The following is a 17,971-nucleotide window of genomic DNA, read 5'->3' as shown; positions in this document are numbered from 1 at the left end:
TCAGGTGATTGACAAATATTTGTGGAATAAATGAATAAATCTTTCCCCACCTCCCACCCCCAGTGCACTGCCTTGTTGTCCCTCTGTTCCACCACTGGAATCAATCCAGGCAGCTCACTTACTGCACTTGTCAGGCTGGACCCCACAGTGTCTAGTGCTGAACTGTGAACTCCTGGAGGATAGGGACTGTCCCTGCAAAAATTTTTGTATGTCCAGGAACTAGCAGCCCTCCTTCAGTTAAGGTTTTTTTGTTTGTTCTGTTTGTTTTTTAAAATAGGTCTGCTATGTGCAGGCGCTAAACTAGATGGTACAGATACTAAGATGAATAACACAGAATGAACTTAACTGCTGCTGGTCGGTGGGAGAGACAGGAGAAAAGCAAAAGCACTGCATGATGAGACAGGAGAAGGCCTCGGGGCTTGGAACATGGGGAAAAGTTTGCCAACTCAGGAGCCAGAGAAGGCATCTATGTTGAGAAATAAATTGATCGGTTTATTGAATGCATAAATGAATGAATGAGTGTGATCTGTTTGGTGTTGTATCTACAAATTTAGACTTGAGAGCAGGCCCAAACAGCTATGGGATAGATAATTAAAACCCTGAAAATAGTTGCTCCTCACTTGCCAAGGATGAGAAAGATCTGCTTAATGCTGTATTTTGAGCACTTGAAAGGTAGGTGTTCTGGTTCTCTATGGATACATAACAAATCACACTGAAACTTAATAGTCTAAAACAACAATCTTTTGATTTTCTCTCATGATCTCTGGGGACCAGGAATCTGGGGAGAGCTTAGACTCCAGCTTAGAGTCTCTCCTCTGTTCCCAGTCAGATGGTGACAGGCGCTGGAGCAGGGGTGGTTAGCTGAGCTGCTCCCTCTCCTTGGGTGGGCCCAGGGCTTCTCCATGTGCTCTGTGTGTGCCCAACTTTGGGCTTCCTCACTGTATGGCAGTCTCAGGACTCCAGTGTGAATGTCCCATCTCACAAGGGGAAAGCTGCACCACCGTTTATGGCCTAGCCTTAGAAGTCACAAATTTCTACCACTGTCATTAGCTACAAGCAAGTCACAATCCCTCACAGATTCAAAGGAAAGGGAATGAGACTATGCCTCTAGGTGGGGAAGTGACAGGAATGGGAGATACTGTTACAGCCATGTTTGAAAAAAATAATCTGCCACAGTGGGCCTGGCACATGATATTCAATAAATGTTAAATGAATGAAACAAAATGGGGGCCACAATGATTTATCTTCTCCTGTTGTGGAATATTGGGCAATTGTGTATAAAGTAAAATAAATGTATTAATAATAATAATAACGTTAGCTATCATTTGTCAAGCGCTTAGTTTGTGCCAGGCACTATGCTAAATTATTTACATGCATTTAATCCCTACCAGGTAATATTGGTACTATGATAATCCCCATTTTTCAGGTGAGAAACTGAGGCCCAGAATTGTAAATTAAACCAGGTTACCTAGCTAAGAAGTGTGTGTGATACATACATATACACATATACCTTAATATGTCCATTTACAGGCAAATACGTGTGGGTAACATTTTATTTCTTATTAATTTAATTCAGAATTTCCATAAGCACTTCCCACACTTCAGGCAATATTATCAGAAAAAGAGAATCAGAATGCAGTAGTATTGAGTACAAAACTGGCACATGGAAGGTGCAGTTATCTCTCTCTTCCTAGAAAATAAACTCCATAAAGTTGAGATTTTGTGTTGTCTGCTGCTACAGCCCCAGGTCTTAGAACAGCAATGGGTACTTCAGAGCTGCACAATGCCAATAGGAGGGACATGAGTTGAATAAGGAAGAAACAGCAATGCATGTGACAACATAGGCTGTAGCTATGAAGGAAAATAAAGCAAAAATCACTTTCATAGGAAATATAGAAATAATTTAGGCAAAATAACTTGACCTAGATTCTTTGGAAGATGTCTGAATTCCTTCCAGTTAGTCAAACAATAAGTCTAAAGAGTCCTATTTTCAGTATCAGTATAGTTTGAATCCGTAACCTCTGACTTCAGTTGTCCAATTTATTTTACACCTGCCATACAATGACCTTCCATTTGTAGAAAATTGGAGAGCATTCTCATATAGGTTCTCTCTGAGCCCACATAAGCAGAGGTGAGCAGAGGCCACTCATTCATGGCTCCTGAACACAAACTGGAGAACAGGGCTGGTCCATGATGAAGGTTCTTAGGTCCTCATGTAACTAAGGACCAGAAATAGATGTAGCCTCTGGGGACTTGGATGATGACATCAGCACAAGATTTCTCTCTCCATCCCATGAGCTGACCTTCCTCTATGGTGCCTTCATTCTCAGTGGCTCTCTGCTCCTCCAAACTTATATCCAGCAATATTAGCAGTAACAGAGGTTTTTTTTTCCCCCAAGAATTAGAGCAGAAATTTAAAGACTGAAGCCAGGGGTTAAACAGCCCCACTCCTAAAACGTAAAGCACCAGGGAGGAGTTGTTTCCCCCAAAGGACAAACAAAGGGCTGTTAATAGGAAAAGAGGGAATTAATGCTGAATAGGCAGAAGCAATAATAAGCAGTACATCTGACCGTCCCCCAACCCCCTCAAAATGAATGCTCCTGGGCGCCTGGGTGGCTCAGTTGGTTAAGCGACTGCCTTCGGCTCAGGTCATGATCCTGGAGTCCCTGGATCGAGTCCCGCATCGGGCTCCCGGCTCGGCAGGGAGCCTGCTTCTCCCTCTGACCCTCTCCCCTCTCATGCTGTTTCTCTTTCTCTCTCTCAAATAAATAAATAAAATCTTAAAAAAATGAATGCTGTTTCTGCTACATTTCCATGGTTTCGCAATTCTAGTTAGCACATATTCATTCTTTTTTTATAGTTAATACCATATGTTGCTTTTTATACAGTGACTTCACCTTTGTATTATTACCGGATAAGGCATCAGTTTTCCGGTTTTAAAAGAATGATTTGGGGATTGTGTTGTAAATATTCTATGTCTCAGTTGTGGTGATGGTTACACAGGTGTCGACATTTGTTAAAATTTTATTGTGTCTAAGCTACAGCCCGACAAAGTTGATTTTAAGAAATAATGATGGGGGCACCTGGGTGGCTCAGTCATTAAGTGTCTGCCTTCGGCTCAGGTCATGATCCCAGGGTCCTGGTATCGAGCCCCGCATCGGGCTCCCTGCTCCGCGGGAAGCCTGCTTCTCCCTCTCCCACTCCCCCTGCTTGTGTTCCCTCTCTCCTTGTGTCTCTCTCTGTCAAATAAATAAAATCTTAAAAAAAAAAAAAAAAGTCTGAATGACCTACATTACCAGATATCAAGATTATAAAGCTCTATAATTAAAACAGTAGGGGATGGGCATAAAAATAAATAAACAGACCAAAGAACAATAAATGAATCCAAAAACAGATCCACTCATATATGGTCACCTGATTTACAATAAAGGTGACACTGCGGAGCAGTGAAGAAAGATTTAATAAACAGCACTGTACAAAATGGCTACCCATAAGGAGAAACAAATTAGTCTTGACCACTACCTTACACTACACAGAAAAAAACAATACCAGATGGAACAGAAATCTAAATGTGAAAAATAAAATATCACAGCCTTTAGAAGAAAATATACGAAAATGTGTTATTGAAACTAAAGCTGTAAGGGCGCCTGGGTGGCTCAGTCATTAACCGTCTGCCTTCGGCTCAGGTCATGATCCCAGGGTCCTGGGACTGAGCCCCGCATCGGGCTCCCTGCTCCGTGGGAAGACTGCTTCTCCCTCACCCACTCCCCCTGCTTGTGTTCCTGCTCTCACTATCTCTCTCTGTCAAATAAATAAATAAAATCTTAAAAAAAAAAAAAAAGAAAGAATGATGATGGTAGTGATATTAATGATGATATTTATTTGAGCTTTTTTTCTGTAGTAGGATCTGTGCTAAGTACTTTATTGCATTTCCAACCTCTACTAAAATCTGGGAAGTAGGTAGCATTACCATCCCTGTTCTATAGATAAAGCAACTAAAGATTAGAGAAGTAAGGTGTCTAAGGTCACATACTTAGTGGTAGAACTAGGCTAAGAATTCAAATCTATCTGTTTTAAGTAACTATCTGCATATAAGATATCTATAAGAAAGATATTTTATATATATATATAAAATTAATAATACTAGCCAAACCTAAAATTGGAATAAGATCACACATGAATGAAAGAGGAGGTATCTCATTCTGAAATGTATGTGTTTTTCCAGGACCATTTGCTGGTATGCCCCCAATATATCAATAATTATGCAAGCCTCTAATTTGTTTTGGCTAAAAATCGAATCCAATTGACTGAAACAGACATGAAATCCTTATTTTCCTTGAAAGAAGAAAGAGTAATCTCTCCTTAAAAATTCATTGGTTTGTAGTTCTTCAGGGGAGGTAGCAGCACTTAATTAACATTCTTTGGCTCAAGAAATTAATGAAATTCGTATTACTTGCAGTATACAGGTCTGTTTTGTATGTTATCAACAACTCAGACTTCTACACAGCTGCTGGTGCCATGTGCCATTTTTCTGGCCATCGAGATAGAACTGGAAATCTACTGGGTGGGGCTTTGGAAAAGGTTTTGGTTTTTTGATAAAGGGACAGCTGACACGCACTTTTTGCCCATTTTCCCTCCCTACTCTTTTCGCCGAGAATATGGGCGTAATGCGTTAAGGAGCGGCCGTCATCTTGCAACCATGAGGATGAATGCCACATGCCAGGTGCCTTGGTGATATCCATGAGCCACCACACCCAGCCCTAAAATGCCCACTTACCAACTACTCATCACATGAAGGGGGGAATAACGCAACCTATTTAGGCCGCATTAGTGGAGTTTTCTGTTACTCAAAGCCAGATACAACCCTAACTGATAGGAAACCTATTGAATCACCTCCTCTTGAATTTTGGGCATCTGCATTAATACATGGTTCTTAGGGAGTTTCCAAAATGGAAAATCATTAGGCTTTTTTAAAAGATTTTATTTATTTGTCAGAGAGAGAGAGCACGCACAAGCAGGGGGAGCGGCAGGCAGAGAGAGAAGCAGGCTCCCCACTGAGCAAGGAGCCTGACGCGAGACTTGATCCCAGGACCACGGGATCCGGACCTGAGCTGAAGGCCAGCGCTTAACCAACTGAGCCACCCAGGTGTCCTGGAAAATCATTGGTTTTAAGGATGGTTTCCTAAACATTTAATGATATATCTACATTTACAGGAATGTGTATTAAATGAAGAAAGATATTTTAAAAAATGAAACTCCATCAATAAAAATAAGCTTGTTCAGAGACTGAGATGAAATCAGAAAACTGTCAAAGATAATTTCAATTACAGACCCAGGATTACCTGGGTCCGTGAAAATAATTGGTCTATTTTATAATTGTTGCTGCTGAGGCTGCTGCTGAATTGTTGCTGCTGAAATGACCAAGTAAAATGGCTTACTTTGGTAAAGTAACCTACACAAAAGCAGTCCTGTGCACCTTGCTCTCTTTCTCGCCTCCAGATCTTCATGTACATGTGTATATGCTTGAAACACACATTAGCGTATTAGAGGTCCTGAGATGTCCTGCAGTAAATAATCCTGTGAGACTGTTCTGAACGTAGTAGTTCTCATTTTTCTTTGAGTACAGAATCCTGTCTCCCCCACTAGGTCCCCCGTAGTTCGTGCTCTAGAAAACACGTTTGGGAGATGAACAATATCATAGACACCAAGAATGGGGATGCACAGAAGCAAGGGGTCATTTCTAGTCTTTTGGTTGCTATTTCAGTTGTTGCAAAATACAAAGTTTGTCACTGGGAATTTAAAAACTTTCTAAAGCAACTAGAAAACACTCACTATCCAGCTTCAAATCCTCATTAATGGGTAAGTTTTCTTCTCTGGGGATCCCTGCTCCTTTAGATGCAGCCCTGGGTTTTGAGGTGATGCTGTGGTTTTTAGTGGGTGCTATGTCTATCCTAAGTGGCATTGGTAGTATAGTGGAGGGCAGTGTTTCTGTAGAGAAATTATTCTCACCATCACTTCCTTCTAAGGAGAAGCCAGCATGAAACATGAGTACGAAAATGGGTTATCTTGCATCTACATGCAGGGCAAAGGGGATATAATATCTGCTGGATCTACAAGAGTAGATGTTGGCAGATTTCTTTTATTTACTTCCCCACTTCCCTTTCTAGTTTGTTTCTGGAATTTCCCATCACTACGTTTGTATTACCTGGCACCATCTGCAGAAAAATTTGCCTTACAAAATTAGTGGCTGTAATGCTGTCAAGCTGAAGATTTGCACCACTAAAACACTAACACTCTCCAGTTTAAAAACTAGCTATGTTCTAAAGGCTGTTTTGCCTGAAAAGTGACAATGTGAACCAGCGCTGTGCTCCCCAAAGCTGATCTGATGACCTCTGCCAGCCCAGGAAGAAGTTTTCTCTGATCCATCGTGAAACGAGAAAAACAGTGAGAACGCAATGAGTTTTCCATAATATGCGTTCCATCTGAGGCCGTGTTTTCTATTTTGAGATTATGTCCTTCCTACAAATTTGATATGAATATACTCATTTTTTGTATTAACAGACTCTTTTTCTTAAAGTGAGATGATGATAAATGAAGGTAGGAGCTGTATTTGAAAAACTCCTTTGGCGGGGCACCTGGGTGGCTCAGTCAGTTAAGCAGCTGCCTTCGGCTCAGGTCATGACCCCAGGGTCCTGGGATCGAGCCCCGCATCAGGCTCCCTGCTCAGTGGGGAGCCTGCTTCTCCCTCTCCCTCTGCCTGCCTCTCTGCCTACTTATTCTCTCTATCTCTCTGTCAAATAAATAAATAAAATCTTTAAAAAAAAAAAAAAAAACTCCTTTGGCAAAATTTAAATTCGGAAGTCCTGTGCCCTCCAACTTTGTTTGTTGTTGTTTTTTCCTCTAAGTAATCTCTACACCCAACGTGGGGCTCAAACTCACGACCCCGAGGTCAAGAGTCCCATGTTCCACTGACTCAGCTGGCCTGGCACCTGTTTGTTCTGTTTTTGAGAAATGAGTCCTTGAGCCCAGGAAACTTGTATGACTTGCTTGCTTCTGTGTTCCCTGTGACCTGTAGAATGCCTAGCAATAAGAGGCAATCAATACAGTATGACAGATGTTAAAAGATAAACTGAGAAACATTAAACTTTTTGAGAGTTTATTTGAGCAAACATCAATCCAATCAGGCAGCACCAAACAGAATGATTGGGAGCGCTCCACTGAAAGGAGTTAAGGGCAAAGTTTTTATGGAGAAGACTTGGAAGCAAAGCAAAGCAATTATTTGGTTATAGCTTAAGTGGTTGCTTTATGTGGGAAAGCCTGGGTGGCTGTTTGTGACTGTGTTCTTCAGTTTCATTTTCTCAGATTCAAGTACACTGAGTCCTGCTTAGTTTTTGTTTTGCTTACTTGGCTATCAAGGCATTAGAACAACCTCAGTTGGTCTCCTTGTTTAATCACTTTAATACAGACTAACCCAGAGATTGGGAGACTTTTTCTAGAAAGGGTTTCCAGGCTTTTTGGACCATTCAGGCTCTGTTGTACCTCCTCAAGTCTGATGTTGTGGCAGGAAACCAGCCACAGATGATACACGAATGAATATAGTGGCTGGGTTTCAAAAAACTTTATGGACACTGAAATCTGAATTTCATGTAATTTTCAGGCATCATAAACTCTTCCTTTAATTTTGTTTTCTAGCCATTACAAAATATAATCCCCAATCTTAGTAAACCATATAAAAATAAGTACCAGGCTAGATTTGGCCCACAAGCCACAGTTTGCTGACCCCCAGACTAACCCAATGAAAGAAAGGAAAAGCAATTCAAATCTATTTCTTTGGCCTATTGTTAGTGATGAGTACTATAAATGACAGTGAGGAAACATTTTGCAACTAAAAAGGACCAGATAATATATCTGTCAGTATAAAATATAGTAGATAAACCTACTAAATTGATTTAAAAGATTCAATTTCCTACTGTTTCCCAAAAAGCAGAAATGAGAAAACCAGGAGTCCCACTGAACACCAACCAATTATCTTTGAACTGGGCCATTCGTGGACTCACAGAACCATGTAGCTTTAGAGCTAAAAGAGATTATGGAAAATATCCAATTCAATCACATTGTCTTAAAGGCAAGGAAACTGAATACCAGGGAAGAAAGATACTTCCCCAAGGTCACTTATTTAAAGAATGAAAGTAATCTAATAAGGAAAGAACACTTCTGAAGGCCGAATAAAAAACAAAGTTGTATAATGAAAAAAGCATCAGTTTCCATCCATAGGTTCAAATACTGGCTTTGACACAATGATTTTGAATCTCAGGTAAGTTTCTTCACTATCTGAGTCTCAATGGCTTCATCTTTAGAAGATGGACAATAAGTAATTATCACAGAGAGCTATAGTTAAGAACAAGTGAAATAATATACCTAGTATATTTTCAGGTGTAATAAATGTCCCATAAATTATAACTTGTATCACTATATGAACTTTTAAAAACCTCAAAATGTACCATGCTTGCTAAAAACATCTTGAAATTATAGTTTTTAAAGTGAGCTAAGAAATGAAAGCCAAATATTTGATGTTTTAACAAAAATATTTTTATCTTTATTAATTGAAATACTTCCTTGAATTTCTATTTACAGCATTCCTGAAAGACAATGAGTGCTTGTTTTAAAGCTGAAATCACAAACTAACCACACTTTTACTTTAGGATGGAGGGGTTTTTTTTTCTTGTTTAGGATGGAATTTGATTAATAGTACTAACACAGGTCACTGAAATACCCCCAAAATCGTTCAACTATGGAGAAACCCTACCACTTGTGAATTTGTATTTACGTTTCTTAGCTAACAATAATTAGGGGAGGATGAAGGATGTAGTAGTTAAGAGACATAGTCAAGAATGTTGTCATATCATCTTTTTTTTTTTAGGTTTATTTATTTAAGTAGACTCTACACCCAACGTGCGGCTCAAACTCACCAACGGGAGATCAAAAGTCACACACACCCCCAATTGAGTCAGCCAGGCACCCTTCGTATTACCTTTTATAAAGTAATGACAAGAGCAAAATCTCAAGCATGAGACAGACATGGGTTTTAACCACAGCTCTGTCACTTGCTGGCTGTGGGACTACAACCAGTTAATCTCTAAAAGTCTTAGGCATTTTAACTATAAAATGGGGTTGACAATGGTCATCCATTGGTCACCCACCTCACGGGGCTGTTGTAAAAATTAATTGGTAGCATGAACAAAAAATGCTTACTTAGACCAGAGTCTGCACTGTATCAAGTGTTCAAAAACAAATAAAGCAGTAACTGAGTAAATAAAGTTAAATAAAGCAGTAACTGGCCACGTTGTTGGAAGATGAACTTAAATAAATTGCATTTTTATAATCTTTTGTCTCCTCTGCTGGATGTGAGATGCAACTGTGAAAGAACTGATTTTTCAGAGTTATAATGTGAACTGGGAGAGTAATGGTGCACTTGAAGCTAGAACTGGATATAGGTTTCCTCCACTGTTCCAGTAAACCAGGAGGAAACCAAGAGCCTCGGGGGTTTCTAGGAACTAGGAACACAGGTTCAATTCAGGACTCTAAACAAGAAAAAGATTTTGCTGGCTACTTTGGAGATATTCAGATCTAACTCTTCAAGAAGCTTTCCTGCCCTCCCAATTGAAAATAGCCCTCCCTCTTAGTCTCCATTGCTATTCTGTATCTCAGACCCTTGCTTGTTTTCTTCAGTGCATGCATAACAATTTCAAGTTATTTGTTTATTGACCATCCCTCACACACATTATCTCCCCCTTCTCCCTACCACCTCCCCACTTCACTAGAATGTAAACTCCCTGCGGGCAAGGACGGAGCTGGGACCATGTGGTTCATGGCTCCATCCTCCCGTGCCTAGAACAGCACCTGCATATTGTAAATTCCCAATAACTATCTGGTGAATGAACCAATGAATGAATGAATGAATGACCTTATGAATGGGCAGACCTGGCAGAAGCTTCAGGCTTTCCTTCGAAGTGTAGAAAGGAAGGGGAACTGATCTTGTGGCTGCCACAAAAGGAAAAGAAAACTAGTAAAATTGTGATCACACAGACCCAGCACTGAAGTCCTGGACCACAGGGGCTCAGAATTTCTAGGGGAGGAAACACAGGGTGTGTGATACATGGGTGACTCCAGACCAAAGGAGTTACACACACATACACACACACACACACACACAGAAATACAGTATCCAAAGATCCAAAGACAGGGGTACATCAGAATTTGCTAGGTTGTTTGTTGCTTCAGGCACAATAATCTTTCTTCACTTGGCCTCTGGGTCACCTCCCACTTACTGCCTTTGGGTCTCCTTTCTCATTGGCCCCTCTTCCTCTGTTTCCTTTGCTGGTTCCTCCCTATTCTCCCATCCTCTGAACACTGGACTTTCCCAGGTCAGTTGGAAAATCTCTATTCACACACACCTCCTAGGTTACTCCAACCTGCCTCACGGCCACAAATACTATCTGCATGCTAACAAACACTGAATATCTACCCTAGTTTTGACCTCTCCTCTGAACTCCAGACAGGCAAACACAGCTTGACTGCTCAACACTTTACCTTTATACCTAAATAAGCATCTCAAACTTAGAAAGAGACCTGAACTAACTCTCGATTTTCTCCCCAAATCTGCTCTTCCCAATGGCAAATCCAACCCCATAGATGTTCAAGCCAGCAACCTTACAAGCATCTTTGTTTTCCCTCTCTACAAGCTACCTCCAATTCTGGCAAGCTCTGTTGGCTGAGTCTTCAATACAAACCCATAATCTGACTGCTTTTCCATCTCTTCTGCTACTATGGCCCAAGCTACCATCATATTTTTCCTAGATTATTGCAGTAGCCTCCTAACTTGTCTCCTGACTCTACCGATGCTGCCTGTAGTTAAGCCTCCCCCAAGCAGCCAGAGTGATCCTAATAGAACAGTAAATTATATCACATCATTCTCCTGATCAAAAGCCTCCAATGGTTTTTCATCTTACCAAAAGAAAAGTAAAAGCATGATCTAGCCCAGAGATACATCTTTTCTCATTTCATTTTCTACTGTTCTCCCCCCAACTCACTCTGCTCTGACTGGTTGAAAATCCACATGGATCTCAAATTAATTTTAATAATATTAGCCTGAAAATTTGGCATAGGCGTAGAAGATCTGACTGTAAGTTAATAAATGGTTTTAGTTGGAGAAATACCTGATTTTTCTTTTTGTTTTAATTTTAATTCCAGTGTAGTTGATGTGCAGTGTTATATTAGTTTCAGGTGTACAATATAGTGATTCAACAATTCTATACATTATTCAGTGCTCATCATGGTAAATGGACTCTTAATCTCCCATCACCTATTTCACCCATCACCCACCCACCTCCCCTCTGGTCACCACCACTTTGTTCTCTGTATTTAAGGGTCTGGGGTTTTTTTGTTTGTTTGTTTGCCTCTTTTTTTCTTTGTTTGTTTTGTTTCTTAAATTCCACATTTGAGTGAAACCATATGGTATTTGTCTTTCTCTGACTTATTTCATTTACCATTATACTCTCTAGATCCATCCATGTTGCTGGAAATGATAAGATTTCATTCTTTTTATGGCTGATGTATATATATGTGTATATATATATGTATATATGTATATATATATATATATATATATATATATATATATCATATCTTCTTTATCCATTCATCTATGGATGGATACATGGGCTGCCTCTATAATGCAGCTATTATAAATAATGCTGCAATAAACACCATACATGTATCTTTTTGAGTTTGTGTTTTTATATTGTTTGGGTAAATACTCAGTAGTAGAATTATGGATCATAGATAGGGTAGTTCTATTTCTAATTTTTTGAGGAACCTCCATGCTGTTCTCCACAGTGGCTGCACTAGTTTGCATTCCCACCAAGAGTGCACGAGGGTTCCTTTTTCTCACCAACACCTGTTGTTTCTTATTAGTCAGCTTTCTGATCCCACTGTATCAGACCAGCGCATATTTTAGGGTCTTTAGCAATTGCTTTTGGGCCCTAGAGTTAATCCTTTGGGCAAAAATGCAAATTAGATTACCTCCAAGTTTCTGCCAGTCACCCTCTATCCCAGTCTTGGACAAACATAGACCTTCAAAAGACACTTTTGAAATCCGACTAGGTATCAGGTGAGGCACTGAGGAGTCAAGAATGAAAAAGACATGCCCATGTCTTCAAGGAACTCACAGAGGAGTCCAGGTGATGATGGCAAGAGGACCTGATCTTCACAGAACAATGAGAGAGGGATGCCCAGCATACTACGGGAGCCAAGGAGGGGGCACTCAGCCAGGCTTCCTAGAGGGACAGGCACATCAGCTGAGGCTTACACGGAGGTATACAAATGAAGGTACACAGTGGGTCATATACCAGAGTGTAGAACATAAGCAAAGAATCTACATGCTATGTACAGGAAACCACAGACATTTGGGGCAAGTTACTCTTAAGGTGAGGCTGGGAAGGAAGGCAGAGAGCAGGACACAGAGAACTTGGTTTAACATAATCAAGGAGTATGATCTTTGTTCAGCAGGCAACAGAGAGCCACTGAAGCAGGAGAGTGCGGATGCTCTAAGGACATGCTTGGAGGCAGGCAGACCACAGGGAGCATCCCAGGAGAAGATGATACAGGTCTGAATTAGGCAGGAGGAGTGGAGGTGGGAGAGAAAGGCAGGCTTAACAAACAGTGAGTTAAAATTAGTGGAACTTGATGTGAAGGAGACCAGAAGGAGGAGACAAGGGTAAGTTTATGTTTTCTTCTTGAGGTTATTACCAAGTCCAAGTAGTAACATCAGGCAGGAAGAGGATTTCATTTTAGGAGCGTTGAACTTAAAACTTTAAGGGAAAAGAATTCATTCATTTATCCATTAATTTAAGAGCTATTTATTTTTATTTTTATTTTTTTTAAAGATTTTATTTATTTATTTATTAGAGAGCGAGCGAGAGAGAAACAGCATGAGAGAGGAGAGAGTCAGAGGGAGAAGCAGGCTCCCCGCCGAGCCGGGAGCCCGATGTGGGACTCGATCCCAGGACCCCGGGATCATGACCTGAGCCGAAGGCAGTCGCTCAACCAACTGAGCCACCCAGGCACCCAATTTAAGAGCTATTTATAAAGTACCTACCATGTGAATGTAGGAGTGATTGTGAAGGGAGAGGTCTGGACTTCAGAGAGTGGGCGTCATTAGCACACAGATGATCGGGAGTTAACCCACGAGGATGGCTGGCACAGTACTTGGCCCAAAGGAGGCTGTCCATGGGTACCTGCTGGAAAGAATGAATGAAGAGTTAGTCTGTTTGTAAGAACAGAGCTGGGAGCGAACCATGACACTCTGGAAAACACCAATGGTTTAGGCTTGGGTAAAGGATACAGAAAAGGAGTAGTCAGAAGTGTGGAGGAGTGGCAAGGTGTAATGTCATGAACATAAAGTGAGATAGGAACTAAGTACACACACATTATCAGGTATTAGAAAGGCTTTTTTATTCTGAGCCTTCTCTCGTGTGACAATTTCTTCAGGAATTATTTCTGAGTGGAAAGTGAAATGGGTCTCTAGACAAATCTAGAACTCCCTGCCAAAAAAAAAGGGGGAGGCTTTCTTTTTTTTTTTTTCCTAGACTTTTGTCACCTTGTAATCTAAGGGTTATTTGGGCAACAGTAGCATTTCTGGTTACCAAATTTAATTACCAAGTTTGTGCTATTCTGTGATTTTGCTTAAATCAGTTGGAATATTTTTTTCTCACAGATGACGATTATTTTCTACTCTCAGTGTTAACTTCCTGATGCTGATTTAAACCAGAGGCTGTAACTTTGTCAGTGTGAAAACAATTGAAAGTCTAGGACCTGGTGGCATCATTCATTTAGCAGTATATTCATCTACTGGTGAGAGAGGTGGTGGTTTCTGGTCAATGACATGTGAGTGTGATGATCTGGTTGTAGACATCTAATTTTTGTTTGTTTTTTGTTTTGGTTTGGTCTTTGCCTACCCAGCATCCATACCCCATTTTATGATAATGGTATCTGAGTTTTTCTTGGGAAACTACTTCTTCTCCATTTCTAGTCCAGCTGACTACATTGGGCTTCAAAGAGAAGGCATGTGGCCCAGGGTTCATCAATAAAGCACTGTGATGCCCTCGGCTCAGTGACTGGCCCATGGACTGGCACAGGACCCAATCAGAGGCAATGAGATAGAATTCTTGGACTTGCTAAGCAACCAGGCCAAAGGTACTCTGTTGAACTTGAAGTTGGGTGGATATATATGGATATATACCAGGAGCTAATGTGAGCCACCATATAATGGGGAGAGCCTGTCTGAGAATGAAGTTGATGTAGAGGAAAGAAGAGGTGAGACATGAAGAGAGATAGACTGGCCAAGCACCGAAGACACTGTGATCTTAGATCTGGCCATACCTGAAGCTAGCTAGCATACTGCTATACTTCTTAGTTATATGAGCCAATCAATTCCCTTTTAAGCTTTGGCCACATTTTGTTAGCTTTCCCACCACTTGAACCCAAAAAGACCAGATGAGACACATAATGGCATAATTTTTTCTGCTTTATCTGCCAAAAGAGAATCAACTGTCTAAAGTCATAGAAACTCTCTTAGCTCAACTAGCCTAGGAATTGCAATCCACACTGTACACAGCATCTGTAGGTTAGCCTCTCGTCACCTTCTGTGTCAGCCTCATTCTCTGTTTCTACTTAATGCTCTCTCTGTCCCAGCTCTCTGTTCCTCACCTGAACTCATGGAATACACAACGTTCTACGTTACAAGGTCCACTAGGCTGTGGTCCTCACTGCTTCCCATGGACACTTCCTGTGTATTATGTTCACCTCCAGCGGGCTCTCTCTACCCTAACAATCTGTCTGTTTTAATAACTAGACACAGAACTGGAGGACTGAATGGCAGCCACTTCTGTCCCCAAGCTTGGAAAGCCCAGTGCCCAACTGTTGGGGTCTGGCCACCACCCAATGCCACCAATACATTCAAGCCTTCTTGTCCTGAACGCCGTACCTGCTGCTGTTTTTTCCTCCCTCCCCTCTGAAGACAAGTTTAGCCTGATGCTGTCCCCAACTCTGTCATTTCTGTCACTGCTGTGCCACCCGAGACCTTTGCCATATCCCCTCAGGGATCTCGGGAACGTCTGTGATATCATACCTTAGTGGTCTAGAGGAATCCAGCTTTCAAACACTATTTCACAAGCACAATGATGACACTCTCCCTCCTCAAATAAGGTTGCCTAAGCTTGTTTCCCCTTTTCCCGCCTCCAAACAGGCAAGGTAAGTCATTCATATCTGCCAAGAGAGGAAAATAGCTATCTTCAGAATTATACAAGAGAAGCATTTTCCCTTCAGCTTTTGCTGGAAACTCTGAAAAATAACAGAGGGATCAACACTTCCAATGGCAGATGATCTCCTTCCTCTGCCTTTACTACCTTTCTCTCATCAATGAGTATAAACTGAGTAGTCTTTTATGTTCCTGTCAAGGCCCGGAAAACTGAGTTGTAATCATTTAACTGAAATACCACAAATCTTTAATGAGCATCTATTACCTGCCAGTCACTGGGCTAAGTAAAGGGCATATGGAGGAGAATCATACAGGCAAGATCCCTGCTTCATTTAGATTCTGTTCTAGTGAGGGTAGAAAAGAGGCAGCAAATCAATGTGTGAACAAATAAGTGAACAAAATTTCAGACAGTGTGAAGTGCTATCAAGGAAATATAAGGGAACAATTTTAGAGAGAGTTATCAGAGAAGGTTGTTCTGTAGAGTTAATAGTTGAATTAAAACCCAACTAAAGAAAAGGTACAAACCACGTGAAGTGCATGGAAAGGAGTATTCTGGACAGCAGGTCAGCACATGCCAAGACCCAGGGCTTGGAGCAAGCTTGCTGTGTTAGGGTAGGGGTCAGTATAATACGGCCCAGGGACCAAATCTGGCCTGCTTTTTCTTTGTACAGCCAAAAAACGAAAGAATGGCTTTTGTATTTTTAAATGGTTGGGGGAAAAAAACAAAATAAAATAGTATTTCATGACACATGAAAATGATTTGAAATTCAAATTTCTGTGACCATAAATTTTTTACTGGAAAGCAGCCATACTCACTCATGTATATATTTTCCATGGTTTCATATCTCATTGGCAGTGTTGAGAGACTGTGTGGCCTATAAAACCTAAACTATTTACTATCTGGCTTTTTGTGGAAAAAGTTGACAGACCCCTGTGTTAGAGGAACAGGAAGAAATATCTTCCCAGGATATAAAGAAGCTTGAATTTTTTTAATTATTTAAGATCCTTTTGCCTGTAAATAACAGAAATTGACTTAAGTAATGTGGAGAATTAAAGGTAGCCGTAAACTCTTTGATACTTTTCTATAAAGAGGTAGAATCTGTGTCATCTCCACCTGAATCTTGGCAGCATTCAACACCTGCTTCAACCTATAGAATATGGCAGAAGTGATTCTGTGTCAGTCTAGGCTGGGGCCTGAAGAGACTGACAGCTTCCACTTCCTGCCTCTTTGAACTTTCTCTGAGACACCTGAGCCCCATGTAAGAAGTCTGACTACCGTGAGACGGCCATGCTGGAGAGGACATGCTCCGATTGAAAGTCCCAGCTGAGCCAAGGCTTCCAGCCATCACCACCAAGATGCCTACTGTATGAAGGGAGCCATCTTAGATTCGTCAGACCAACCCATTAGCCAGCTGAATACCACTGAGTGAGCTCAGTTGATTCTACATGGAATAGAAAAATCTTTTAGCTGAGCCCTCTTTGGCTTTTGGCCCACAGAATCGTGAAGTATAAAAAACGGGTGCTGTTTTATGCCTCTCCATTTGGGGATAATTATGTTAATAGCAACAGACAACCAGTACAAACAACAGAAAATTTCATTGTCTCGCGTAATAACAAGGTCAGAGATAGATCAGGGTCCATGCACAATATATCCTCATACTGCTTTTCTAAGATTCCTTTGGCTCTGCTCTCTGTTTTGGGTTGGTTTCATCATCCGGCTGGTAGCAAGATGGCTACAGTAGTTCCAGGAGTCTCATTCAAACCTGACAGTGCGCAGAGTCAGAAGAAAGAATGTTTTTAGAAGAGAGAATATATGTAGGCTGATCAGTATCTACCCTGGAATTAGGGATAGAGTCTCCTCCTCTGAGTCACTGGGGAGGAATGAACACCTGATCAAAACTGGCAGAAGGAAGATAAGAAGAAAGTAGGGAGGAAGTAGGCAAGTGGATATTAGGTCAGCCACTGTGTTCAAGGAAACTTTCTTCCTACTATCATTTGTTCATTCATCCAGAATACTTTATGTTGAACCATATGAATATGCTTTTTAAAAATAAGTCAAACATAGTTAAATTTCAAATGGCTATCATTAATATTTATTAGGCCTTTATATCGTGGCAGGCATGGTGCTAGACACTAGGGCCACCACAATTAAATGGTACTAAGATAAAGGAAGGGAAAGAGCAAGATCTTAGATATAACATAAGACCTATATAATGTACAGAACCCAGTCAAAATGGAAATGGAGAGCCTTTTGTTAAAAAATTATTTCAAGGAGTGCCTGTGTGGCTCAGATGGTTAAGCGTCTGCCTTCGGCTCAGGTCATGATCCCAGCGACCTGGGATCAAGTCCCGCATCGGGCTCCCTGCTAGGCGGGGAGCCTGCTTCTCCCTCTGCCTCTGCCTCTCTCTCTCTCTCTCTCTCTCCCTCTCTCTCTCTCTGACTCTCATGAATAAATAAAAAACACTAAAAAATTTTTTTAAAAATTATTTCAAGATGGCAGCAGGGCACCTGGGTGGCTCAGTAAGTTGGGCGTCTGCCTTCAGCTCAGGTCATGATCTCAGGGTCCTGGGATCAAGCCCCAAGTCTGGCTCCCTGATCAGCGGGGAGTCTGCTTCTCCCTCTCCCTCTGCCCCTCACCCCTGCTCATGCTCTCTG

General features: G+C 41.1%; 1 protein-coding gene across 2 annotated transcripts in view; it reads right to left on the bottom strand.

The window, feature by feature from the left end:
- The window catches only part of LOC145722726 (rho GTPase-activating protein 26-like), a 115,372-nt gene extending 102,055 nt beyond the window's left edge, over positions 1-13,317 (bottom strand). Inside the window, exon 1 of one of the 2 annotated variants that reach the window (XM_081826939.1) lies at positions 13,157-13,317. In XM_081826939.1, the coding sequence (XP_081683065.1) occupies positions 13,157-13,289 (133 nt within the window). In that variant the 5' untranslated portion in view covers positions 13,290-13,317. The remainder of the gene's footprint in view (positions 1-13,156) is intronic. The other variant, XM_081826938.1, reaches the window with a different exon arrangement.
- Positions 13,318-17,971: the final 4,654 nt, after the last annotated feature.

Source organism: Leptonychotes weddellii, chromosome 7 (assembly GCF_054177405.1).
Source record: "Leptonychotes weddellii isolate Sample4059 chromosome 7, ASM5417740v2, whole genome shotgun sequence".
In the NCBI taxonomy this organism is placed as follows: Eukaryota; Metazoa; Chordata; class Mammalia; order Carnivora; family Phocidae; genus Leptonychotes; species Leptonychotes weddellii.
Note: the sequence above shows the minus strand (reverse complement) of the source record. Positions and strands in the feature narration are given on the sequence as shown.